Genomic DNA, 26,562 nt, shown 5'->3' on the forward strand with positions numbered 1-26,562 from the left:
AATACAATAGCTAAACATTAGCCGTGGCCGTGCGACGTTTGTTTATCAAAATATGACATCCTGAAATACATTTTTTAGACGATTTGGTAAATCATGGAGAATCCGCCGTCATATGATGAGGTAAGTGAGCGATTCAGGTAATGTTCAAAAGTCCTAAGGTCGAGTAACAAAATGATGAGACAGAACTAGATCCAGCTTGGATCAGGAGATCTAGTCACTATGCGAGTTCAACATGACTTGACAATCATGGACAATTGTCAATGGCAATTTTGGTCATTGCTCAAAGTACCGGTATACGGTATGGTAGTGGATCGTATTACCGAACACTTTTCATGAATTTGATCATATCAAACACATTATTCCAACAAAATTCACCAAACCCTCACCATAAATACACAAATACCGGCCAAATCGTGGTTTTGGGAATGGGAACCACTCGTAGATTTGTTTGTGTAGGCCTACCCTCACTTGTGTACAAAGACAAAGTGAATGGAGGTGGAATTTTGGAAAATAGGGAACCGTGCGTGTGACTGAATAAAGCGCTGCTGTATGAGGTGAACGGTGGTTCCCAATATCACGATAATGCCCAAATACCTACAAAATATAAGTCGGCAGAAATTTTGCCGTAATTTGTTTTCATTTTTATGACATCAGCTTCCAATCAGACCTCTCTTTGTTTGCAAGTGAAATATTTTGGTCACTTGAAAAAGGTATCGGAAAAGTTGGGAAAACAACTCTAGATCTAAGTCACTGATGAGCTATTTTGACCATATTTTATTGTTTTGAGGATATAAAGACTTCAAAATTGTGTTGACTATTTTTCATCATTTTTCTATTCAAATTCCCTTTGGAAGGATGTTGCAAAGGTACTTCTTCTTCTGATAAAGTACAGTCCACCGACTAGAGCGTACTGTATTTGATTATGTTCTGCGATTTTCTGACGCATATGATGCGCGCGTTTGGTAATACAAGGCCGGTCGGTAACACAATCACTCACTATACCGGTATACGGTACCTAGCCTGGAGGCGTCTGGGGAGTAAAACTAAAACGAAAAGTCATCTAGCCTTCTAGGCCTACTCTACGTAGGGTTACTCCCCACTGACGCCTGGGATCCCAAGCTATATTCTTCTTCTTCCAGTAGTGTGCATAAACCTCCACGGAGTATCGTCGCACAACAGTTGGTTGTCTATCGGCTAATTAAACGTGTTGCTCGTAGCAAAGCTCGATGAAAATAAGTCCAAAAACGAACGCATATACACTATATACAAATTGTTCTCATATTTTGAGTTAGTTTAAGACGACATCTCTGACTCGTGTCTTGAAGATGTCGATCGATGGTGAGATGACCACATTTTCAGGTAGACCGTTCCACAAACGGATGGTGTTTGGGAAGAACGTATCCTTCAGTAGTGATGTGCGTGATCGTGGGATTAGAAATCTCTTGCTGTGGCCTCTGGTTGGAGTGTTGAGCGGTACCAACTGGTCGTCGGGGATGTCAATCAGATGGTTGGTGATTCGGTACATCATAGTAAGCTTTGACACTGCTCTACGATGTTGCAGGGTCTTCCACTGAAGCGCATCAATCATGGTTGTGACGCTACATCGTCTTGAGTAATTGTTCATCACATAGCGAGCTGCACTCCGTTGCACAGATTCTGCCTTGGAAATGGCTTTGCTGGTATGGGCACAAAACCTGAAACTTTCGCCCCCGAGATTTCTACTTTCCCTCTAAAAGATCTAGCCTACTACTATACATGTAGGCCTACATTATGCACTTGTTCACTGCAACCATTCTGCCTGTGGGGAATCTACAGGTAGGACTATGGTATGCCAATGCTGTACATAGCACACTTTGAAAAATCATTAAAATATCACTTTTGTGACTAAAATTACAAATTTCCTTACGGTTGCAATTTATTTTCATTAGTAACTTGGAAATAATTTTTGTATTCACCAGAGCGCTCAAAAACTTGAATTATGGGCATATTTTTGTGTACGCCCTCTATTGGTGGAAAGTAATATGGCAATAAAATTTTCATTTTTCAATCTCTATTTTTAATTAAGAAAAAAATAAAATAAAGAATTAAATTTACATAGGGGCCTAGGTGCCAAGTTATATGATGAATAGCTGTAATGAAAACTGACAGTGTAAGAAAATCAAGCATTTGTTTCATATAAAAAGAAAAATTAAGCCAAACATTGCCACCATTATTTTGCCACACATGGGGATGGAACTGAGAACAAGGTTATATCATAACCTTGTTCATTGAATGAGTGCCTACATGGGGTCCAAGTAAACTTCATTTCCAATATTTCTGCGATATTGATTTCATTTTTAAAGAAGAATTCATTAAAAAAACAAGAAAAATGTTATGAAAAGATGGGAAGAGCTTACGGCCGTGTTTACGTCGCCATCTTGATTTCTTTGTCTTCCGCTTGGCGACAGCACGCAAATCCTAAAAATACAAAACGGCAATAACCCGTTGATATTCATCTAGGCCTACCCCTCATTTCCCTCATCTTCAAAACCAATCTGCCACTTTTAGACAGTTTAATAGACATGATTAATGAATATTTTTGATAAGAATTATTAAAATCAATGAAAATCACATTAAAAACACTATTTAACTGTCTAAATACTCCTCCTGATCTGAGTCCCCTTCCCGTGTTGAGTTCGTCCAATTTTCCATAGGAGGGGACTTGGATAACGAGCAGTACTAATAGTCGTGATCCAAGTCCCCTCTCCTAAAAATACAAAACGACGCGTTGATATTCATCTACCCTTCATTTCCCTCTTCAAAACCACTCTGCCACTTTTAGACAGTTTCCTAGAGATGAGTAATGAATATTTTCGATAATAAGAATCATTAAAATCAATGAAAAATCAATAAAAACACTATTCAACTGTAAAATACTCCTTGTTCGTCCAATTTCCCATAGGAACAAAAGTTCCATTCAGAAGCTGCCCTGTACTCTCTTACGAAACATCCAAGTTCCCCTGCCCTATATGGTGGAAATTTGATGAATTAAGAAATAATGTTGCATTTTATGGAAAGCTTCTTAGTAATACGATCCACTAGGACACTGCTATATCTACATGTATTATGATCGTGATAATCATGATTTGACATTATGAATAAATTGTTAGAATCAATTAAGATCTATGGGTTCTAGTACTTTATTGTGACGATAACTAATCCGTTGGGGTTTACATGTATGTCTACCTTACTATAGCTCAACCATCCTCGATGCTGTCTAATGCTTCATTTCTGTTACAAGTAAAGGCATGCTTTTCAAACCATGCAAATTAAATGGCCTACACTTCAAAACAAAACTTACACATAACAACAAATATATTTTTATGATCTGTAAGGTGATTATACTCTTTTACCCCCCTTATAGATATATACATACATAATCAACATCACGTTGATAACCTAAGAAAGAAAATAATCAGAATATACATGTACACTGTATGCATACCAGACCGGTAGATGTTCCCAGGTTATGCCCATTCTATTTATTCACTGCCTTAAAAGTGCACAAAAAAATGAACATATTTATATTCTTTCTATCCATTATTATAATTCATTCTCTTATTTTTGCATCATTTCTTACTTGTACTGTTCTATTTTGGAAAGGCCAAATTTGTAGATGTTTGCAGTAAAAGTCAAATTTGTGAGTCTGAGTGCTTGAGTTTTGGCTGACCCAGCATTATGAACTGGATGCAGATTATTGGGATGTAATATGTGACTTAAGTTTAATCCTGTATGCGTTTTTGTGACCAAACAGATCTGTAGGACAGAGCGTGATAGCCGAGCCCAACAAGTGACTCTCACCCTAGTCTTGCCATCAGAGTCGGAAGAGCAGAACCAAGATAATGACCAAAGTAAGTTTAGACCAGATTAAAGTCTTTTCTAATTAAAGGATGGGTGAACTGACCAACACTGTGTTGTGTCTCATTGACTGTGTCATAAATGGCTAGTCTTCAAGTTGAAATATGCCTTTTGAGATAACTATTGATACAGAGTATAATTTAACCTATAGTTTTATATGTGTAGAGAAACTTAAAAAATGTTTTTGAGAGGAACGGAACGGAACGGAACCTGTTTTGCTGCTTGGTAACATAGTTATTGACTTATTGTGATATGAATGTATGAAGTACAATGTATTGAATTGGTGTGCTTTGGTTCTATATTACCAGACTACACTTCTGATAATGTTGCAGTGTGGGTAAGGTACATGTACCTGGCCAGATTTGGACTTGAGATGGTCTTGTTAAAATTGCTGATTGGTACATTTATGTATGCCCTTTATTAAGTCAACCTTCTTCATCTCCAGGCTTCCATAAGTCAAATAATCGCTAAAGTCAAAGCAAAGACCACATTTTGGAAAGAATGTGTTATCTCTTCCAAGTCGAGTTGTTTTAAGTCCAACAGATTTCTGTGGCTCAAGAGATGAGATCGACCTAGGAACTTTAATAGGGAACTTTTATTTTTTATGCTGCATGTAACTTAAAAAAGAATTTGGAGAGTTACTAATGTGCTTATGTAATATTGCTACAATGCCTTTTTTTACTTCATTTATTTATCAATCAATTCATTTGGGCACTGCAATGATAGATTTATCAGTTTATTTTAGATTTTATCACTATTACTATGATCATCTTTGCCATAGTTCTTTTCCTACCATAATTTGCCTTTTTTATTTTCAGGTAAGGGCAATGAGAATACTGTCATAGAGCCCCCACCCTATGAAGTGCCCTCCGAGCCACCCCCAAAGTACACAGAGAATGAGAGTGAATCAAAGGTCAACGACCAAGGTCTACTTACGGTCAGTACATGTTGAGCTACACTTATGGTCATTGTAACTTTACCATTATTTTAAGTTGTAACTACCATAGTAACAATAAGGTTTCCATGGTAGGTACCATAGTTGGAATGGGGGGGGGGGGGGACTTCCATTGACTAGTGGATACCAGGCGCGACCACATAAACACATAAAAAGGATATCTATTTGAAGATTGGGCATGTTATGTACGTAACGTAATTAAGGGTTTCTAAAAACACTAAAATACTGAGAAAATAGTATATATTTCGCTATGAAAGCTACTTGTACGTGTTTACAGTCAAATTTGCAAGGGTATAAATAAGACAAATGCTTTGTAAAGGATGTATTTTTTGCCCCAACAATATAGAGTTCGTTTTGAGCGAGGGGTGGGAGGTGGGGCGGTACTAAACCCAATTTAAGGAAACGTATTTAGCCGACGTCCGTGACATAACAATTAAAATATCGCTGTCGGACCCTACTTGTTTTGCGGGTCGATTTATGGAATCCTTGCCAAGTGTACCATTTTGTTTTCAATAGGGTACTCACGCCAATATTTGTTAAGGGATGCTTTTTCAGAATATGGAAAATACAGATACAAGCCTGGTATCTGCTCGTCACTGAAAGTGCCCCCCCCCCCCCCCCCCCCCCCGAGTAAGAAGTCCTTATGAAATGGGCGCAGGTTATCTTTTAATGCACAGACACGTTATAAGTAATCAAATCAAGTTTCACGTATGGATATAAACTAAATACCAGAAAAGGGATCTATTCTAAGTTCTTCATTGAATCGGCAGCATTCCAGAGGGTGGGGGGTCTTTTTTTTCCTTCAGTGAAGGGTGTACTGTAGAGGTTTTTCCCCCAGCCAACGAAATGACAAATACCATTTTCCAAAGTTGTATGATCTACTACTTATGCTTGTACTATGATTTCCCCACCTAAATTCTTTCAAAAGAAGGCTGATATCCATTTTGGAAGACCCAATACCTCATAAATTGAGTTCTTAAGGACGGATTAAAACAAAGTGTATGACTTCATTTCAAGCTATTGCGTAAATTCAATGCCTGGGTGTTAACATTAAGAGTTTATGAAGATGAATTGAGTTTTACTCATCTGTAAAATACATGGATTTAAAGGGAAGGTCTACACCGGTAATAAGACAATGTGTGGGAATAGAGACAATTGAATAAAAACCCAAAATGGTGAAAGTTAAAAAGAAAAAGGTTTAAGGAATAAGAAAGCTTATGTATGTTTGAAAATGAAAATGCAAAATATGCCAATCTTGAATCAGAAAATTAACTGAGTAGAATATGGCAAGTAATTAAAACAACTCTCCCATTGTTAAATATAAATGCCAGTTATGATTTCAAATTGAGTGTGTATTAAAAAATGGAAACAATTTGCCAAAGGATTCTGGAAGATATTGTTTTAACTGCTGAGAAAATACACATTTTACTTCTTTTTATTATGAAAGTCCTCTGTCATTTCAGGCGGCCGTTTCATAAAGCTGTTCGTAAGATAAGAGCAATTTTAAGAACGACTGGTGAACATTTCTTGTGTGCTAAATCATCGCCAATGAACAATTTTGTGTATACCATTTACTACAAGATAAGATCACCAGTCATTCTTAAAGTCGATCTTAACTTATGAACAGCTTTATGAAACCATTGACCTTTTACGAATGGACATTCAACGAGAGCATTTTATGACCACCACCTGTTTCCAGCTGTCAAAATCGCTGTCTAACCCTTAACTTTCTCTTTACGCTGTTTTTATGACCACCACTCGGGGCGATTGTTTACACAAGCTCCTTTCGGCCAATGATCGTCACCGATTGAACAATGGCCCTCTTTCGACCAAAGACGGACATGTTTTAGCCCCGATTGCCAAAAGGGAAAGGCCCTACATTACCTAGAATGCAATGCGCAATCCGGATTTTAAGTACATGATTTTAGGCTGTCTATAATGTGCGATTTGTCGTCTGACCTTAAAAAATAATTCCGTTAAATTTCATCAATCCTGTGGAATTTTACGCCCAAATGAAAACCAACTTCTGACCGAAGGTAAGCGCTACTATCGACATCAATATTGTCCGAAATAAATGTATTTTTAACGTTTTCCGCACATTTCTCCATCAAATATTAACTGCATCTTTGCTTTAAATATACTGATCTGCAAGGTGATGTCAATGCATTTCATGTGCGGTTATTTGCGATGTGCGTGAAAAATATGTTTATGCACGCCTGTTTTCTTGTTTCTGCAATCATTTTCATAGCGCTAATGTTCGCTGCTGTGTGTTGCTTTTGATAACGTGAACGAACAACATTGCAATAGGTAGGAGCAGCACATAATTGATTTCCGCTGTCCATCAGTGACAGCGTGTTTTACGACCGGTTTGATGGGCGTCAGCTGCCAGCGCTCTGTTTATAAAAGGATTAGCGGTGATGGTCTTTGGCCCAAAGGAGGGGATCCGTTGAATGTCCATGTGTGATAGGTCCAGGATGAAACACCCACCTGGTTATAAGTAGATTATTATAAAAGTTTATGTTCAAGTATTTGAAATGAATTTCTTTGTTATCTTGTAAAACAGGATCGGGCAGCTGATTCAAATTCCAAACTTGGTGCTGATATGATCTTTACACTGTCATTTATCAGTAAGTGTAATGTACAAGTAAACACTTGTATAAAGCTGACCTTAACATAAGGGAATAATTTACTCAAGTCAAAGCCATTTTTAGACCATATCAATAAATGAAAAATATTCCTCTTTCATAGGGCCTTTTCATACATCTTGCATCATCACTGTAATGATGATTGCAATTCGTCTTTAAAAATCATCGGACCCTTCTCATGGAAAATTTGTACCATAATTTGTGTGAAACTTAAATGGAGTAGAATTTGAATTCATGATTGTAAGCGTTCGTGATTTTAGTTTGGTTTCACACGTGCTTAAAATTTGTCATTAGCCTTATTTTTCACTGGAATCATCATTCAAATTATGATTTTTTTACTGTGTGAAAGGGTGGTAAGTTTCTCCTAAGTCACACTGATTTCATTGGTTCCAAAAGATTCCTCTCAAATTAGCTGTATATTGTATCACTCTTTAGAATAGCATTAGGTTCGATGTAAATTCACTTCCAGTCATGAAGCTGTTTTCTTCCACAATGCTGCTTACTTGCATTGTTTATTATCTTGCAATGTTTAATGTATGTGCCCTGTAGCAGCGTAAAGTTTTAGGGAGCCAGGAATGGCATATGGGACAAAATTTCTATAAAAACTGAGTGAGCATCAAGATTCAAATTGACCTCAGAAAATAGAATCATACTTCACTCTTTTTCCTTTCTTTCTCTTTCTATCTTTTTTGTCTGTTTTAGTTGTGAAAATTTTAAGGGGTCCATGGCCCCCTATGGCCTCCATCTTTTCACCAGCAATGCCTTAAATCTCACCCTCATGATTTGTTTTACCCTAGTTTAGTGTACAGTATAAAGTCCTTATTAATTACCACAGCAGTAGCAATTTCTCAGACCAGATTTACAATTTTTTCTCTTTAGATTTTTGTCTCACCTGCATAGCAGAGTGAGACTATAGGCGCCGCTTTTCCGACGGCGACGGCGGCGGCGGCGTCAACATCAAATCTTAACCTGAGGTTAAGTTTTTGAAATGACATCATAACTTAGAAAGTATATGGACCTAGTTCATGAAACTTGGCCATAAGGTTAATCAAGTATTACTGAACATCCTATTAGAGTTTCATGTCACATGACCAAGGTCAAAGGTCATTTAGGGTCAATGAACTTAGACCATGTTGGAGGAATCAACATCGAAATCTTAACCTGAGGTTAAGTTTTTGAAATGTCATCATAACTTAGAAAATATATGGACCTAGTTCATGAAACTTGGACATAAGGTTAATCAAGTATCACTGAACATCCTGCATGAGTTTCACGTCACATGACCAAGGTCAAAGGTCATTTAGGGTCAATGAACTTTGGCCGAATTGGGGGTATCTGTTGAATTCCCATCATAACTTTGAAAGTTTATGGATCTGATTCATGAAACTTGTAAATAATAGTAACCAAGCATCACTGAACATTTTGTGCAAGTTTCAGGTCTCATGATTAAGGTCAAAGGTCATTTAGGGTCAATGAACTTTGGCCGAATTGTGGGTATCTGTTGAATTACCATCATAACTTTGAAAGTTTATTTATTTATTTATTAAACTTGGACATTAAAGTAATCAAGTATCACTGAACATCCTGTGCGCGTTTCAGGTCACGTGACCAAGGTCAAAGGTCAATGAACTTTGGCCGAATTGGGTTATCTGTTGAATTACCATCATAACTTTGAAAGTTTATGGATCTGATTCATGAAACTTGTACATAAGAGTAATCAAGTATCACTGAACATCCTGTGCGAGTTTCAGGTCACATGATCAAGGTCAAAGGTCATGTAAGGTCAATGAACTTTGGCCATGTTGGGTTTTTTTGTTGAATAACCATCCTATCTCTGTAAGTTTATTGGTCTAGTTCATAAAAAGTGGACATAAGAGTAACCATGTATCACTAAACATCTTGTGCGAGTTAGAGTAGTTTTCAAAGTCAGCACTGCTGCTATATTGAACTGCGTGATGCAGGTGAGACGGCCAGAGGCATTCCACTTGTTATTTAATAAGTCACATTGCTATTTGCAGTCTTGTAAGATTCAACTTGCTAGAGTTTTCTGTATTATTAAATCATATCTGGATGGCTGAGAATGGGATATCACAAATATGCCATGTTGAAGGAAGTATTGCAAAAATTGTAGATGAGTGCAATATTGGCCCATAACAACTGCAATATTTCTGGGGGCCATTTCATAAAGCTGTTCGTAAGATAACGAGCGACTTTAAGAACGACTGGTGAACCTTTCTTACGCGCTTAACCATCGCCAATGTATATACCATTTATCACAAGAAAGGATCACCAGTCATTCTTAAAGTCGTTCGTATCTTACGAACAGCTTTATGAAACACCCACCTGGTATCCCATTCAGAAAAGCCGTCCAGTATAATTATCATCACCTTTATGATCGTTACCAATTCAACCATACGATATGGCATGCATGATATTACTATTCGCTTCTTTTTCTTCTGTATGTCACACAGTCGCATTCATCTTCAATTGGATTGGATTCATATTCGCTTATTGCCTTAGCATGAGTATGGCAGGTCGATTTGGCGCCCTCTCTGGCTTCGGAGCATCCATGGTCAAGTGGTCCATCATTGCAATGGTAATCAAACAGAAGTCATTTGACTTTCATATTGATAATTAAATCAAACCATAGATAACCCCTCTCCTTTTTTTATGAGTGCAAATGCACTCATCCAATCCAATTATGTTTTCTTTTACATACATGTACATGGGCAATGTGCTTTCATCACTCTCATTTTAGTATGCTTTGATATGGTCTGAACCTCTGAATCTTCTGTGAAGTTTGGCCATTGTTTTTCAAAGCCTAGTGAGTTTCCCCCCTTTTTAAAAATAGAGTGTGAATACCAGGTGTATTAGATATGTTAATCACCGATTGCAAATAATTTTGGTCCTTTGATCATATGTCAATAAGAGAATGTAGAACATTTACACTTTTTATTTCATCACATTTATTGAGAAAGAGTGTAATAATAAATCATGCACACTTTTGACCCAGTGTGCTAAGTTCATACTTGTTATCAAAGATACAGCATTTATCTGTCACCATTTACTTAAAGGACAAGTCCACCCCAACAAAAAGTTGATTTGAATAAAGAGAGAAAAATTAACAAGCATAATGTTCACAGAAAATTTCATAAATATCGGATGTAAAATAAGAAAGCTTAATATGACATCTTAAAGGTTTGCATAATTTCACAAAACAGTTATATACATATCCTGGTCAGTATGCAAATGAGGAGACTGATGACATCACCTCACACTTTTGTATTTCATCATATGAAATATTCAAATTTTCTCATTTTCAAGTGAAACAAAGGTTAAATTCCACCCTGAATATGTGGAATTAGCATTGTTTTAATGCTAAAATGTTCCATCAAGTTGGTCCTTATTGTCAAATCTGTAAAAAATTAAATATGGTATAATTCAGACAATAAAAAACAAAAGAAATAGTGAGTAAGGGACATTGTTGATTCTTTCATTTGCATATCAATGTTTTGTGAAAAATAAGCGAAACTTTAAAATGTAAACTTTATTTTACATGTACATCTGATTTTGATGAAATTTTCAGCGTTATGGTAGTTTGAGTTTTGTCTATTTATTAAATCAACAGTTTTCTTGGGCGGACTTGACCTTTAAATTACATTCATAAATATTTGGATTGTTAATGTTATAGTTCTGTTATGTGGTAACCTTGGCAATTGGCAAGATCACTCTGTGATAAAAGCTTGCGTTGGACTCTTTCTCAATGTATGCACTGAATGAAACTTTATTAATGCATGAAATTGACATAAACCCTGGTTTCAAAGCAGTTTCAAGACCATGCTTTTGTTTGTGTGATGGGCTCAAATCATGTCTCATGTATCATGCCAACTCCTACAATGTACATGATGTGGGAATCCTGAAGAAGACAAAAATATCCCGAAGTGATTGAATGCTTATTACAACTAACAAGGAAGAAGTTTTCTGCATAAATAGTAATACAACTTACAACAACCTGATATGAAATGATATTATTTTACCCTCATACCACCCTCATAACTCAAATAAAGGACATGTAATACATGAGCTAGGTCCTTTTTTCACATCCTTATTTGATTTCCTGCTAAAAAAACAGTGGCTGCACGACTAAACGAACATTCGCCATATGATTTTATAGGTACGACTAATAAATTTATGCTTTGTGAACGTAAATGACGAGTACCATTTCATAAAGACTTGTTTCAATAACAAATGCTAAATTTCTATAACAAATGTACTCAACCAATCAGATTGAAAGATTTCAATAGTTTTAAACTTGTTCTGGAAATTGGTTATGATAATACCTAATTAACAAGTTTTATGGAATGGGGCTCAGCACTTTGAAATGTATGTTTAATGAAAAATGAAACATGAGCATGTTGAGGACTAGTCTTGCTGTTGTTTTTAGGGGGCGATAAACTGTTGTAATATTCTATCATTTTATATTTCTTGTTTTATATTATGTTGTTCTTTTCAGAATTCCCAGTGTTGTTCAGAATATTTGAAAAGTGCAGCTTGCCTTCTTGTTGCCCTGATATTGTGTGGTGAGTTGTATGTGAAGAAAAAAAAATTGCTTTACGATAATATCACTCTGAATCTAATTATTCTAATGGGTATTAGTTTAAATTTGTTCTTTTAAAAAAAAACACAGAAAAATGAGGGAATGATGTTCAAGTATTGTAATGCCACATGCATCTGTTATTGTATGTTCTTGAGTGCTTTTAATAACATGTACACATTCTTTTAAAATACTTGTAGCTTGTTCCAAAAATATTTGGCGTAAAGGTAGTATCACACTGGGTAATATGTTAAATTGATTCTCATAAAAACAGAACAATTACATGTATAGAAAGATATTTTTCAATTTTTGTAATGTCACTTCTGAGCTGCTCACCCATTTGAGTGCTACATGTATTAATATTTTAAAAAGTAGAATGTTCCAGTAATATCTGGCTTATACATGTAGATACATATACTAAATTTACTGGGTAACATTTCACATTTTCAAAAAACTAAACTAGAGAATGATATCATTTAAGTTTATGGTGTTACTTGTGAGCTGCTCGCTCGTACATTGAGTGCTATTAATATAATCTGTATGTCTTAAGAAAACTTGTAGCATGTACCAGTCATATCTTGTCACGCTTCTTTTATTACATACACTGTGTAAAATTATTGTGTAACACGCGGAAACTGATGTAGAAGATGACACACGACACCATTTCTTGTGTTTCGGTTCGTTTAATATCGATGAGTCGTTATATACAAAATTCCACAATTTCCAAGTACATGTACAGGAACAAAAGATAAAGAAATAAAAAAAAAACCCTGGCAATCTGGCCTAGAGGACCATATTATTTCCTCTCGTGATAGCCTCACCTGCTACACGAATGTCATGTCAAATACCTAGAATTCTGACCCGAAAATGAAGAAGCCTCTCTGCCTGCCCCATGAATGGGGTGCAGTGCAGGAGTGAATTGGAGCAAACTCCTCTCTCCCTTTTATGCAGTCATCACTCTCCATAAGCCTTGACCATAATACAAGCTCATAGCTCTGGAATGTGATGTTTTGACCCAAAGACCATTCAGCATCACTCTTACCCAGAAAGAGTGTGAATCATACTTCCTAAAAAGCATGAAGATTGTTTAACATTTCTATTTTTTTACTACTTCTTGTGCACTTCCTCTAAAGGCATCTATTACTTACAGACGAATTATTAAGAGTAATGAAAATATATGAATTTTCAATAAACAGTTCATTTTGACCTGTTACATACTCCCCTACTTAATTGAGTGACGTCCCGGCACTCACTATACCAAAATTATTACAAAAATTAAAGTCCTACTTAAAATAACACTACCTGGAGATGCTTGTTCCCAGTTACAGAACAAATCAATTTACAATTAATCATGGCACTAAATATATAAAGCCAGTAATCACCCGATACAGAATATAAAAATCTCGGCAATAACACGGTATTGGCGAACCCACACCACTAATACGAACTTCCTGGTCTCGTGACGAGAATAAACACAGAAAACATATCTAGTGCAAAAACTCAACTGTTTCAGTTTTCAAGTACACTCCTTATTATGTAATACTAGTCTCATGTTGAGGTTCCTAGCATTAACATTCCAAGTGCTTCCTAACTGATCCTAACAGCTCCAGAGTTTATACCAACCAATTGTTTAGTTATCGACATAAACCTTCACAATCCATGTATCTCAACGAATAACAGACCATTATAATTATAGCCAGTAAATCAATCACTACAATGTCATCCTTAAACCTCCCAAAATATACCTACTTATACTTCAAGCTGATTCAAACTTTTAAAGAATTACAAGACAATAAACAAATAACAATTACTAAATGTTTTCCCAAATCTTAGCAATTTCCAATGGAACAATGGTTCACCAATATAACACACCGAAATATCTCATAACTTATGACTAATTTTCTCAACTACCACTGCATCCTTTCCGGCCTCGAAGGTTAACAGAAAAACAAAGGTAAAGAGAAAAACCTTACTGCCCCAATAGTCACTCCAGTATCCCTCTAATGCAATCCCGGTCTCAGATTGAGGTTCTCGAAATTAACATTGATACTTTATCCTGACTAAACCTAGCAGTACTCCTAGCCAAATCCCAGTTACAAATCAGAAAGATCAGCATATTACAATATGATAACCATTATAACACACAGACACATGAAAGTAAAACACTTTCATCAACACGTGGGCTCCCCTACTTTTTCCAAAGTAGCCCCTAAAACTATCAAATACACATTCTGGATCAAGCAATTAATTAACATTAATTCACGCCATAGCTTACATGTAATTAAACCGAATATTAATCAAGATCCAAAACAAAAATTAAAAAGTTAACAAACTTCAAGTATCAGACAAAGAAACGCCTCAACTATTCATAGTTAATCATGTTTGCCAAACCCAGAGCTTCTCTGCACATACTGTACTCCCTCCTATCAACATATAAAATACTGGTGTCTCTGGCTTCCTACACCCCAATGTGTGGTTCCCATCCAACCAGCCAAAATTACATAAGAAGGGGGGCATGGACTGTTCCAAACCACAGCATTACCATGACAACACAAAACTAATCTTCAACAGTACTCAGTATTCCCTTGACCAAAGCCATTTGGTCTGAAAACTCTTACAGGGTATCTCTTAAAATACCTTCCCACTAGTATTAGTCCCTATTAACTACACTTGTAGCCCCACATTATTTTAAACCAAACTACATTTTGGCTACAGCATTCACACTATGCACACACACAAATACATCTTAAACAGTGTTAAAGCTACGTTCATATTTACAAATCAAGATGTCCACGGATGAGCTCCTCAGATTGTCAGGGTTTGAACTTGGTTGTATCCAACGACGAACATCGATTCTGCTGACAACGCCACTTGTAACACGCGGAAACTGATGTAGAAGATGACACACGACACCATTTCTTGTGTTTCGGTTCGTTTAATATCGATGAGTCGTTATATACAAAATTCCACAATTTCCAAGTACATGTACAGGAACAAAAGATAAAGAAATAAAAAAAAAACCCTGGCAATCTGGCCTAGAGGACCATATTATTTCCTCTCGTGATAGCCTCACCTGCTACACGAATGTCATGTCAAATACCTAGAATTCTGACCCGAAAATGAAGAAGCCTCTCTGCCTGCCCCATGAATGGGGTGCAGTGCAGGAGTGAATTGGAGCAAACTCCTCTCTCCCTTTTATGCAGTCATCACTCTCCATAAGCCTTGACCATAATACAAGCTCATAGCTCTGGAATGTGATGTTTTGACCCAAAGACCATTCAGCATCACTCTTACCCAGAAAGAGTGTGAATCATACTTCCTAAAAAGCATGAAGATTGTTTAACATTTCTATTTTTTTACTACTTCTTGTGCACTTCCTCTAAAGGCATCTATTACTTACAGACGAATTATTAAGAGTAATGAAAATATATGAATTTTCAATAAACAGTTCATTTTGACCTGTTACAATTGTTTACTTTATTCATATACATGTAGCTTTAGTACTTCCTGTGAGTCACATCGGCTGTTAGTTTCTATATGAATTTATTTATAGAAAATCTGATGAAAGGAAATGGATATTTGATATTACAAGATGCACTAAGAACAAAAATATAAATATAGATTGTGTAGTTACATTGTAGTAGGATATTACATGAATTGTATGATTACATAAATTATGATTTCAAGCAAAAAGGAATATTTCTTGTTTAATATTGAAAATATTATGAAAGCATGTTCTGATTTACATTTGAAGAGCATATTTGTGGGGATTTCTATTCTGCCCCATTACTCTTGTCCATATGTCTGTTTTTTTGTCCTTCCTTCCATCCCCCGGTATCCATGTGGTGAAATTGAAAATCTTTGACGGAATTTAAACATGTTGTATGTGAGGGTAGAGCGACAGTTAGCTACAGATCTATTTTTCTTGTTTTGGGGCCCATTGGTCAAACGTTAAGAGAAAGTTGTTGCAGCAAACAATTATTTCATGACAAAGTCTTTAAAATCAAAGATGATTGTCACCATATCTAGATCTGGTACATTGATGTAAATTTATCTTTGGGAAATCTTAGCTCAAAACTGATAATTTTGATGATCACTGACTCAGAAAAGCATATGTGGGACAGTGTATTAATATTGCGTGGAAAAATAACAGATATTTGATGGAATTCCATGCTTAGTTTGCTCATTTCATAGCAATTACGCATTTTCTTCCAGTCATTTGCCACATTGTTTTTATTTATACAAACAAACACTTGGGTGGTAATTTCATTTTGAGGTTGTTACCTGAACTGGTATTTATCATTAATGCTCACTATCTATCCGAATGTTTTTGTCAGAAATTGACTAAATGTGATTTGTAGGTAGATGACATGGATCTACAGGTCAACTTCAAATTTGATATTTGCAGGTCAAAGTTTACGACTCATTATGTATTCAGATTATTAACAAAAAGGTTGGACAGATTTCAAATATTTGTTATATATGACAAGTTTGAAATATGGAATTACAATTAGTTTTTAATAGCACGATAACTAAAAAAATAAAATGGATAGACTTGGAAACAATAGTGATGGGTAGGTAGATAAAAAAATTAATATACAAATACAGTTACAATGCAGAACACTAAAACATAGGTTATTATTTTTTTTAGCACTCTCCAAAATTAAAAGCAGCAATTCTGATGGCAGGATATTTTAGCAAAAACTCAATAAGGGGATTCCATCCAGGGATTCCATCAGCAATTCTATTGTCAAGAAGACATAGGCCGTGTTTCTGCTTCCACTTTTCAGGCCAGAATCAGTGTTTCCATACAAAACACGGTTGCATCCATGCTTACTTTCATTCAAACGACGTTTCAAAACGCCGGTCGTAAACTCACAAAAAGGTGCGTTAGTAAACGTCGTTTGACCAGAATCAGGCTTTCTAGGGAATTATAAACAGAACCCCGATCGTAAACGTGTTTAAATGACGTCATTTGGTGCATGCTTCCAGTGAGATGAAAATCCGCAGGCAAATAGAGTCTCACTGCTCCATGGTCGCATGTTACCTCCATGGAATTACCTGTCATCTCCCTTGTTACATTTGCTATCACTACTCTTCCAATTTGTAATCACGATGAATGTTGAGGGATTTACAAAAAAAAAACGCCCTGGAACGTGAGTTATAATGAGGAGATATCGCCAGATGCTCCAGTAGCATCAACAAATAGTTGTTTTATTATTTTACATACTTTAACATTCTTTATTTTACCTCATTATTATTCTCACCATGGTGGAAATTATATGGCTATGTCAAGTAGCTCCATGCAATGACTAAAATATCAAAAATTGTTTGATGTTTGAATAACAGTCGACGTACCTTGGCATAACAACTCTCTGAAAAAAAACTTTCGAAAAATGGCGCGCCCAATTTGACCTTTGCTTTGCTTTTGGTACATGGTTTACTGGTCTTGGACTTTTGACCAATGAGTGTCGTATTTGCTCCATGATACATCTTGTTCTTGTAGCTCTGTGAAAATATCAGGGGGTCGTTTCATAAAGCTGTTCATAAGGTAAGAGTTTGTTTTGAGAATGACTGGTGATCCTTTTTTGTATAAAGTGATATTCAACATTAAATGTTCATTGGTGATTATTCAACGCATAAGAAAGGTTTACCAGTCCATTAAGTTGCTCTTAATTTAATACGAACAGTTTTATGAAACACCCATTAGTAATGGGTTGGGTTCATCATTTATCACTGATCTAAATCTGTTTTTGTTTATTTTAAAAGGATTCTTGATATTTGTGAGAGGTATCTACCTACATATCAAGTACAAATCTCAGAATCCAAATGGAGAGAATGGGAACAAGCCCATGTATATTGTCTACCATCGGATGTAAACTCAACTACCGCAATCAACATGCATCTGGTGAGTATATTACCTTGATAGTAACCTACTCATTAGAGTCACGGCTCATATTTGGGATTAAAAAAAGAAATTTGTCAAAAAAAGGAATTAAAAAAAGAATTGTGATAAGAGGTAATTTTCACTGATAATAGGAAAGGATATAATCCTTATCTCAAAGTTAAACTTCATTCTCTTGATGAGCAAGGAAAAAAGTCCCCTTTGATAAGCAGGACTACATTCATCGATCATTCATCTCATACATGTCAAACCAGTATCATGTCATTAATATATGATGAAGAACTAGTTTAAATACTAAAGATGACTTTAAAGAGGTTTTCCTTGAACTTGCCTTTAATACTCTGTTTTTGCTAATCTACTTTTTGGGGGCACTGGGTTGTTTAAGCCTCCTACCTTATTTCAAAACGTACAAATAATTGGGAGCAGCTCCAAAAGCTTTATTTAAGAGTTAAAAAATGTGGCAACCTTTGGCCTAGAAAGAGTTATCGTATAGGAAGTAAGAGACTCTTCTCACTTTTCAGAAAATAATGAGGTTGCAAACATTGCCATATTTCTGAACTTCCACAGCTTTTTCATAGTTTGAGTTACTAGGGGTGTTTTACAAAGATGTAAGCGTGACTTAAGGCTTGGTCCCAGTGGCCTTCGGACACAAAACGTACTCATTACAGAAACAGCTGACAAGCAGAATTTCTGGATTTTTATCCGCTTCAGACAATGGGCAAAAAGGGCCAACAATGAAATCACGGTGGATGGATGTTCGATTGATATAGCGTGCATGAAACATGTATGCAAAGAGTTCACAACGGATACATAACGCTTTCCAACGGAGATTCTTTTCTGTTTTACATCCTCCATCCGTAAGTGCAGTGGGACCAAGCCTTCAAATCATTCTTATTAATGTCTACGTACACATGAAATTATCTTCTTGAAGAAGCACACCCTCACATGATCTGACCAATGTTTTATATACAGCACGTAAATGGAATTTCAGTCTGAATCAAAGTCACACTGAAATCATTGTGCAACACCTTTAGGGTCCTACCATTTTATAAAAAAAAGTTCTGCTTTTTAAAATGTGGATTATAGGTATTGATGCCATTATAACTTTCAATGAACACTTTCATGCTGCAAATAAAATAGTATTTACTATTTGAACAATAATTTAATGCAATCCTTTATAATTTCCTGATGAATATATTTTGTTCCTCTTTTTTACAGATCCATAATATCTCATCGAACGAAGTCACACTTGGCCTTGAAGCAACTCATCATGAAAATGTTTTAATTCCCATGAAGGTCTGTTTAGGTATTAGGTGGTGAACTGCTATGTAAGATTTTCTTGTACACGATTAAAACTGGTTTCAAGACCACAGACGGCCACTGACAAAAGAAGCAATACTGTGAAATGAGTTCCTTATTAATGAGGAAAATGTATCATTGTTTTATGTGGAAATACATAGGCCCGTATTCTGAAGCCGGGTTTAAATTAAACCCCTGGAGTTGTGGTTTAATTATGGAGAGCCAAGAAATCACTAACAGTACACATTAAATTTATTAACTCATATGACACCCAAATTGTTCATAATTGTCTGGGAATGATAATAAAGTATTTTTCTTTATAATAAAAGCAAAAGGAAAATAGGAAACAATATAAAGAGAATTTTGGAATATTTGGCTCCCCATAATTTTAGCACAGAGTTAGACTGTGGTCTAAGTTAAACCTGACTTCAGAATACGGGCCATAGAGTCACTTACTTTTGAATTATCCTTGTGATTCCAATTCCTTTAAAATGAAGAACACACAAAAAATATCCCAAATCAAGAAACAAAAATTGAAAAAAAACAACAACCAAGAGTTGCTTCCTTTCGTCAGTTGATGGCCATACAGCTAATTGTTCTCACAGCTCCACGTTAAAAGGTAGAAAAGTCCTATTAGTATATCATTCTTCTACTACATCAGTCCTTTTGCAGTTCAACATCTTACATCTGAATGAGGCCTTCATCTCTCTGTAAAAAATATCCTTTATATGTTGCTTGCATGTTTAAGAAGTGATGTATGACTTGTTGTAAGAATTTATATATCTATAAGCTGTTTAGAGACAAGAGAAGTTTAATATGTGTATGTTATTCAGTTTGTTATCACCGAACAGATATTTTTGTTGCTAAATGTGGACAGGGGCGGATTCAGGATTTACAGAGGGCGGGGAGGGGGCTGGAAAAATATCTCTGACAACAAAAAATAAACATCAGCAGTCACCAACAATTTCCAAAGGATTGAGGAAAAAATTTCTGTCAAAAAATTGACAAGCTAATGGGATAGGGCACATTCCCCTTACCCCCCTCAAACCTGCATCCGTGCCTGAAGCTAAATATAATATGATACTATGGTAATGTGATACCTTTAAGAGAGCCACTAGGGTCTCGTTTGATTAAGACGTATGACTTTTGTTAAATTTTCTATTATGATAACGTCTGGAATCATTGAATTTGATTGGCTGTCAAGCCCTGTTACCGTGGTAGTTACTGTAATGGGAATTTACAATATTCATATATTCTTTTTGAAACAGGCCATTGGTCACAGTATTAAAATGCAGTGTAATATTTTTAGCTTAATTCATGTGATTTTGTTTAAATGTTTTACATGTATATTAATTGGATGCACGTATATATTTTACAGTAGATGACATAGTCAAATGAGTGATTAACTGCCCCATCCCCATTACATAGTACAATGATATAGAAATTGCTTGTGATATTTAGTTGTTAATTTTGATTTGTGGCTGGAGAATCAATTTCCTCAGAGATAGGATACAGAGATCCTCAAATTGGCATTGTGATTGTAGGTGTGGTTATTAAAACAACTATCAACATATTTGGTACCTAAAGTTTGTATTTTCTTCATTTAATCTGTAAAGATGCTGCTTGTCTTTTTGGCATGTCTTGTGTCAAATATTTACCATGGAGATGAGATATAATGATGAAAATTAGACATTTAGTGGTAAAAAAAATTGTCACTTTGAATCAACATTGCCAATTTGAAGATCACTGTAGAAATTAAATTGAAACTTTCAAACTTTTTTACTTTCATTATTTAACAAATTTGGAGGGAACTTTGTTGAAATTCTTAGTATCCTTGTAATTTAAATTTATTCATTTCCAGAGTTTCATTTACCTAGTTGTAATAGTAAAGGATGGTTGGTGTATAGACAAAGCTATCCATTGACAACTACAAGTATGATTGTGAAGCAAATTACATAATATATGACACCTAGATAGATTCTTGTCATTTGATTGGTTGTTTTATTTCAATCATTCAGCCCATTTTACAATGACGTCATCAACCATGCAATTTTAGATTTGTTCATCGTGCAGTTATGGATCCATATGATTTTGTCCATTGCACGCGCACACTGAGACTGCAGGCACAAGTAAAACCACTCGTGTTTGCAGCGCATGACGCAACAATCAACAAACCAAGCTCGCACTGCATGAGCATATTTTGCATCAAAATTGATAAATTTCATATGGAAAAGAGTCTATATTTAGGTGTCATAATAAACCAAATAATGAATGTTCTTTTCGTTCGTGCAATGGACAGAATACTTCTTTTAGTTTAAGATGAAATGACTGACCCATTCAACTTGGCTACGTCTCATTGAGTAGATCATCTCATCTTTCACCTCGAAGTATCTGTCCATTGCACTCATGAATATTTATTATTTGTATACTGTATCATATTCATGGGCATATTGTATATGTACATACCAATACCATGCACAGCTGTTCTATTTAGGTTCTGTCAGTTTTACTGGTAGGTTTATTATTATAAAAAGTGTTGTTCAGTATATATTATGTGAAAATGCATACACGTTGATATCTTTATATTCAAATACTGTGTAATGTGTACAGTTCATAGCTCAGAGCTATTCAACTAAACTCCATTAAACTGAAATGAAATTCATTCAATTTCAGTTACCAAATCATTACAGATTTTCCACAATTGGAGACTGTTGCAAGTCATTATATTCCTTTTTAAAGACTTCTTTATGCAGGGATGAAATTATTATTTTTAACCAAATATGTTTCTACCACCCCAAAACCACCAGTAGGTCGCCAGGTAAGGTTCTCTGTAAATAGTCAAAATAGTAATTTAGTTTCCAAAAACCAAAATGAAAAAAATTGCTTCTCTGAAAGAGCAATTCTTCATACTGTGAATATTTGAAGTCGTGAAGTTGAATAAAAGAAAAGATACAAGTTCCTTGGACACTACTTTTAATGAATGCTTGGAAGTTTCACTGAGATTACACAGTATGCACATCTCATGCTTGAGTGAACGCCAAACTTCAAAACTTGTTTTCTCCTTATTTGTTAAGCTCTTGCTGAATATCCTCTGCATTCAATCATGGACCTACCATGATTCAATCAAGTACATGTAGTGGTTATTGTTGGTCAATTTTAACACATATATTTTAAGCACAATAAAAATCTGAATATTCATTTTGGTTGACTTATTATTGGTTTGGGTGGCAGGTCACAGATATTCACAAAAATATCAATTATTTATTTCTCTTGTTGTTGAGAAAGTTTATTTTTGTCATTTTTAGCCTGAATATTTTATTTTTTCTTAGACAAAGCCAAGTAAAACGAACTTAACCATACATTTGCACGTAACTTTTTGATATAGTTGGTATGTCACGTTCCATGTTGCCCTGTTGGTATTTTTTTTTTAATAGTGATGAGTAGGATATTAAATCTTTGGTAAATGGTGCTATATATTCCAGAAACGTGTTCCATATTAGTCGTAATATTCAGATTATAATTCAACATATGATATTTTTATACAAATTGACTCATTTTCCCTCGCTTTTTCAAATTTTAGTTTCATAACAAATCATGATTGATTAGGGTACCATATACCCCTTTCAGTAACTCGCTGGCCCGGGCCAGGCCCAGGCTAAGTCGTAAAATTTTGAGTTTATGAATGGCGCGGGCTATTTTGGTGCTGCTTTTATCAGCACCAGGCCCGCACCAGGCGCCGACCAAAGAGTTTATGAACGGATAGCAGCACCAGGCCCCGGCCAAAATTCCTCACACGGTCAAAGGTCACACAATTCTGGCCGTGCCTCCGCATCGGCGGATCGCGTGTACATCAAATTTACCGCGCGAATATTCAGCGAATACGGAGCACTTCCGCTCTGTATATGGAGTGTTCAGTTACCATGACAGTTTGCCCTTACGTGCCTGAGTTTTTGAATGGGTGATCGTAAAAGTGGCGCGGCTCTGCTATAATTACTGAAAGCATTTTTTATCGCTTGGTGCGGACTATTTTAGCGCGGGCCTGGTACGGACCAAAAAATCATGAGTTACTGAAAACGGCACAAGTAACCGAAGTGATAATGTCATTTGCATGGAGTGTTGTTGAAAAAACAATTCTAGCACTGGATGACAAAAATAATTGACTGTTTTGATAGAGTTATGAAGGAGGTGAACCCCTCATGTTTCAAATCCACACAATGTTCTTGAAAGCAGACATGTATATCAACTTTTACCCACATGAGAAATATGTGGTTCCTGATGCTTATTTCAGTGTCTTTAAAAAAAAATCCTTTGTACACTGTCGTATGGGCCCTGTCTTAAGCCCGTCTCACACTATGTGATTGGTTATGATCAGAATTTCAAATTAATTGTGATAACATTTAATATGGATATTCCAACTAATAAAATATTACGGGTCAGAGTTCAGAATAGTGGCAGGACTTCTGAAATCGATATTAAGTCCAGTTTGAGCCTCCCTGAATGATTAAAAACAAAATTATTTCCAAATCATAATGACGTCATCATCGGCTGCAACTTGAAGCTTACTTGGCCTTTACAGCGACCATAGGGCTTGCTGCAAAGTAAAAATATGATTTTAGTTTCCTTACGATATGCCGAACTTTGAATAAAATAATTTTACTTTATGGAACTTTCATATTTAATGCAAAATGCGATTTCTTGAAAAATCGTGCCACACTGGATCGCATAGTGTGGGACGGGCTTTACAAAGAGTTGTGATAGATTTAAATCAAACTTGAATTAAGATTGATCTCAATTTCTATCTCCCTAAGACTTGATTTGCTTCAAATCTATTGTAATTGTTGTGATATTAGCCCGGGCCTATAAATGTATTTGAGGCACACTTACAACAGTATGGTGTCATGATATAGTACTCTATACTTTATTAACATCATGTATTGTAATCAATTTATAAGTTAGTTGTTATTACAGAGTACTTACATTATACCATTCCTTCAGATGTTATTCTGATTCAACAGTTCAAATGAACTTTTTTTTCTAACATTAAGAGGTGATGGTTCATAGACAGACATTTTCTTTTATTTTTTTTCAGGGCAACTGAACTGTAGTAAAATTGTGTGGGTTTATTTTTACTCTTCCCTTTATCAGTGGGTTGGTTCATGAGCAAGTCTCAATAATATTGTAAACTTGGACTTGCCATATAATTTCTTATGTTTTAATATCTAAACCATTCTTCATTCACTAGTATTGGTTTTAATCTGGAAATTTGTTTTATTTTATTCTATGAAACGAGACAAAGGACAAAGTTTTATCATGCACTTAATAAATTCTATTAAATAAAACCTGTAGAGAAGTCTTATTTCCCTCTATTTTTTGGATGTTAAAACATTTTTCCAGTACATGTTATACTGAGTGAGTCTGACAAACTACACTGCCAAAATTGCCAATTTAATGCAAAAATACAGCATGAATACAAACCCGTCGTATATGTTCTTAAAGAGAATCTTCTTTCAAATAGATTGATCATAGATAGCAATTTTATGTGGTACATCATGAGGTAATTTTTGTTGCAATGTAAAATTTCATTTGTTTCAAAGTACTTTAACGCATGACTGTAATGAATGAATTCCAGGGGGCCGTTTCATAAAGCTCTTCGTAAGATAAGAACGACTTTAAGAACGACTGGTGAACCTTTCTTACGTGCGTAACCATCGCCAATGTATATACAATTTACCACAAGAAAGGATCACCAATCGTTCTTAAAGTCGCTCTTAACTTACGAATAGCTTTATGAAACACCCACCTGGTGGGTGTTTCATAAAGCTGTTCATATCAAAGTTAAGAATGACTTTTGGAACAACTGGTGAACCTTTCCTATGCGCTAAATAATCACCAATAAACATTTAATGGTGAATATCATTTACCACAAAAAAGGATCACCAGTCGTTCTCAAAGTCACTCTTAACTTTATTAAACAACCCCTGATGTCTATGAAGTCATAATCCTAAAAGAGTGGCAATCAACCTATTTGACAAATAGGCCTACATTTTCTATAAACATGTTTAAAATAAGAATTGTCTAAGTGTTTATTCAAGAAATATGTTAATTATTGAAAGTAAGTATTTTACAATGAATTCTATTGCGACTCTTGTAGGATTATGAGTTTATCTGGGTTTATTCCGTGCAGTCATGCCTTCATTTCACACAAATCAACCGTTATATCACGTCATCAAATATTACCTTGTGATTATCCAAGCTTGTGTATATACCACATTAAAGGTATTAAATTATGTTTTACGATATGCTCTTTCTGGATATATAATGTAACTTGTTCATGTCATTTTTTCATTAAATTGGCATTTTTTTCCGGTGCAAAACTTGGATTAGTGACTATGGAAAATGTATGGTAATGAAATAAAACAATATTTTATTGGTTAAAAGGGAGATTCACCCTGATTATAAGTTGATTTTAATAAAAACAGAAATATTTGAGAAAATACTGGTCAAGGATTGATGAAAAATCTATCAAAGAATACAAGTTATAAATTTCATAGGTTTTAGCTTATCTAGCCCGAAGGGCCTGATGAGCTTATGCCGTGGCGTCCGTCATTTGTCCACAATTTCAAAATGCTTCTTCGCCATTTCAAGTCCGATTTCAATTCTGGTTGCTTTATATGATAGCACTAGGTGGGGGATTCAAAACTTATACACAAAATTTTGAAATTTTGTCCAGAAAATTATTTATGCTAATTTTTGCAAAATTTATTCATAAATCACCAAAATGTTTTTATTCTTCATTTGTTGACCAATTTCAATTTTGTTTGCTTTATATGATAGCTCAAGGTGGTGATACAAAATTTCAACACAGAATTTTGAAACTCGTTAAATATGCTAATTAATTTATTCATATATTTTCAAAAATCACAAAAAAATATTTATTTGTTGATTGATTTTGATTAGTTTTGTTCCATCTAAGAGCTACATGAGGTTCACAAAGAATCTACACAGAGTTTAGAAATTTTGACTAGAAAATTATTTATGCTTAATTTGTATGAAATTTATTCATAGATCACAAAAAAAATGCTTCTATGTCATTTCTTCATCAATTTCAATTCTATATCCTCAATTATGTCACCAATATAATTCACTACAGTGTCAACTGGGCTGAAATTAAAATGACAAAGAAGAAGCATTTTAAAATCTAGTCAACAAATAAAGAAGAGGCTTTATTTGTTGATTGATTTTGATTATTTTTGTTCCATCTGAGAGC

General features: G+C 35.2%; 1 protein-coding gene across 1 annotated transcript; it reads left to right on the top strand.

Moving 5' to 3' along the window:
• LOC121430772 (NEDD4 family-interacting protein 1-like) lies at nucleotides 1-24,640 on the top strand. The gene is made up of 8 exons (XM_041628204.1): nucleotides 1-120; nucleotides 3,794-3,890; nucleotides 4,716-4,834; nucleotides 7,416-7,479; nucleotides 9,969-10,093; nucleotides 12,011-12,077; nucleotides 17,861-17,999; nucleotides 19,215-24,640. Exons 1-7 carry the CDS (start codon nucleotides 94-96, stop codon nucleotides 17,968-17,970), a joined length of 609 nt encoding a protein of 202 aa, XP_041484138.1. The 5' UTR covers nucleotides 1-93; the 3' UTR covers nucleotides 17,971-17,999; nucleotides 19,215-24,640.
• The last annotated feature ends 1,922 nt before the right edge of the window (nucleotides 24,641-26,562 follow it).

The sequence above is a fragment of the Lytechinus variegatus genome, chromosome 1, assembly GCF_018143015.1.
Source record: "Lytechinus variegatus isolate NC3 chromosome 1, Lvar_3.0, whole genome shotgun sequence".
Taxonomy (NCBI): domain Eukaryota; kingdom Metazoa; phylum Echinodermata; class Echinoidea; order Temnopleuroida; family Toxopneustidae; genus Lytechinus; species Lytechinus variegatus.

Excerpts from the sequence above, each read along its gene's own strand:
- LOC121430772 (XM_041628204.1), top strand. The coding sequence starts at position 94 with ATGGAGAATCCGCCGTCATATGATGAG. Across the intron at positions 4,835-7,415 it reads ACGACCAAGGTCTACTTACG|GATCGGGCAGCTGATTCAAA; the intron begins GTCAGTACATGT and ends CTTGTAAAACAG. Across the intron at positions 7,480-9,968 it reads CTTTACACTGTCATTTATCA|TCGCATTCATCTTCAATTGG; the intron begins GTAAGTGTAATG and ends TATGTCACACAG.